The sequence below is a fragment of the Antrostomus carolinensis genome, unplaced genomic scaffold, assembly GCF_000700745.2.
Source record: "Antrostomus carolinensis isolate BGI_N321 unplaced genomic scaffold, ASM70074v2 scaffold31475, whole genome shotgun sequence".
In the NCBI taxonomy this organism is placed as follows: Eukaryota; Metazoa; Chordata; class Aves; order Caprimulgiformes; family Caprimulgidae; genus Antrostomus; species Antrostomus carolinensis.
The window spans coordinates 6,275-7,619 of NW_010317560.1; the positions used below are offsets into that span (position 1 = coordinate 6,275).

At 57.5% G+C, this 1,345-nt stretch overlaps 1 protein-coding gene across 1 annotated transcript in view; it reads right to left on the reverse strand.

Moving 5' to 3' along the window:
• Positions 1-1,138, reverse strand: part of QSOX1 (quiescin sulfhydryl oxidase 1) — a gene marked incomplete at both ends in the record, with an annotated part of 7,405 nt that extends 6,267 nt beyond the window's left edge. Inside the window, 1 exon segment of the mRNA XM_010168623.2 lies at positions 1,038-1,138. Coding sequence (XP_010166925.2) covers positions 1,038-1,138 — 101 coding nt within the window.
• Between the last annotated feature and the right edge of the window lie 207 nt (positions 1,139-1,345).

A 1,345-nucleotide genomic window follows, 5' to 3' on the forward strand; every position in this document is an offset into this window, starting at 1 on the left:
TCCCAGGGAGGGAGCTGGGACCTCCCTGATCCTGCAAACCCTGTCTCCCTGCTCCAGAGCTCTCATAAAGCAGGAAAACGAGTTTTTTCCCCTACTCCTGCCCTCCCACAGTGCCTCTAGTACCCGTGGTACAGCCAGAGAAGCAAAACCAGGTTGTGTCAAGAGAGGTGTTTGCTTTGCAGGCTAGGCTGGGAGCGCGGGCTGTTTGCAAAAGGTGTTTACTGGGGACAGGGGATGCGAAGCAAATGACTTCTTGGCACTGCCACATCATCCTGGCTCCCTGCTCCGGGAGATGTTTTGGTCAATGTCCCACAGGCAGTGGGTGCTCAAGCAGCAAGTGCTTGGTGAGACCCCATGGTAGGGCTTGGGCTTTCCAACCTGCCTGGAAAGCCCCCAAATCTGCCCCCACCTTGGGCTGAGCTGAAGGACATGTCTGATGAAACCCTTATCCTGCCTGTTCTGTCTCAAGGTGATCCTGGCTTTCACTGCCTGCACCTGGAGTGCTTCAGTTTTATTGCTTTGCCTTGGACCGAGGCTGTGTTTGCAGTGGGAAACGCTGCGAGGTGGTGTATTGACACAGCTCAGGGGCTGGGCACAGGCCCAGGAGGAGGGACGGCACCTCGCCAGCTGCCGCAGGAGGCTCCCAGTTGAGCCCCGTGCAGCCTCCCGCAGCATCCTTGCACCCTGCTCCAAAACCTGCGCCTGCAAACGCTCTCTGTCCCCCCAAGCAGCCTTTCCCGGGTGTTTCCAATTCAGGTTTCAGACCCTCTCCCATCCTAGGAGAGATCCAGCCTCTATATTTCACAAAGCAGCATTTTGGTTTCCCCCCTCCTTGTTGCTCCATCACCCAGCAGTTGCACTGGCTGCAGCCCGGCCACAGTTATGTTTTGGGGAAGGGTAAAACAGCCCCAGCCTGCAAAGCTCCAAAGGGAATATCTTGGTGCAATAGTGCTGTTGATAGGTTGAGCAAGAGAGGGATAGGCCAAAAGGCAAAGCACAGGAGAACCAGGCAAGTCCCCGGTGCACACAGCCCTTACCTTCAGCGTGGGGAAGCCGGTGATCCCAAAATCGATGCATACTTGCTGGTTGTCCTCGTCGGCACAGTCGATGGCTGCGAGCATCACCGCAGGCCTCCACTCTGCAGAGACAGAGGATGTGGTCAGCACAGCTCAGCCCCTCTGTGACCCCAAAAACCACCCCACTCCCCAGAGCCGCTGCAGAGATGGTGGGGATCTCCCATTGTGCCAGCAGCACAGCTCCTCCCAGCCCTGAAATCTCATCTCGCCCCTCGCAGGAGACCAGCCGATGGTTTCCAAGCCCCAAGTACCCGAAGCTGTGGTCCGTG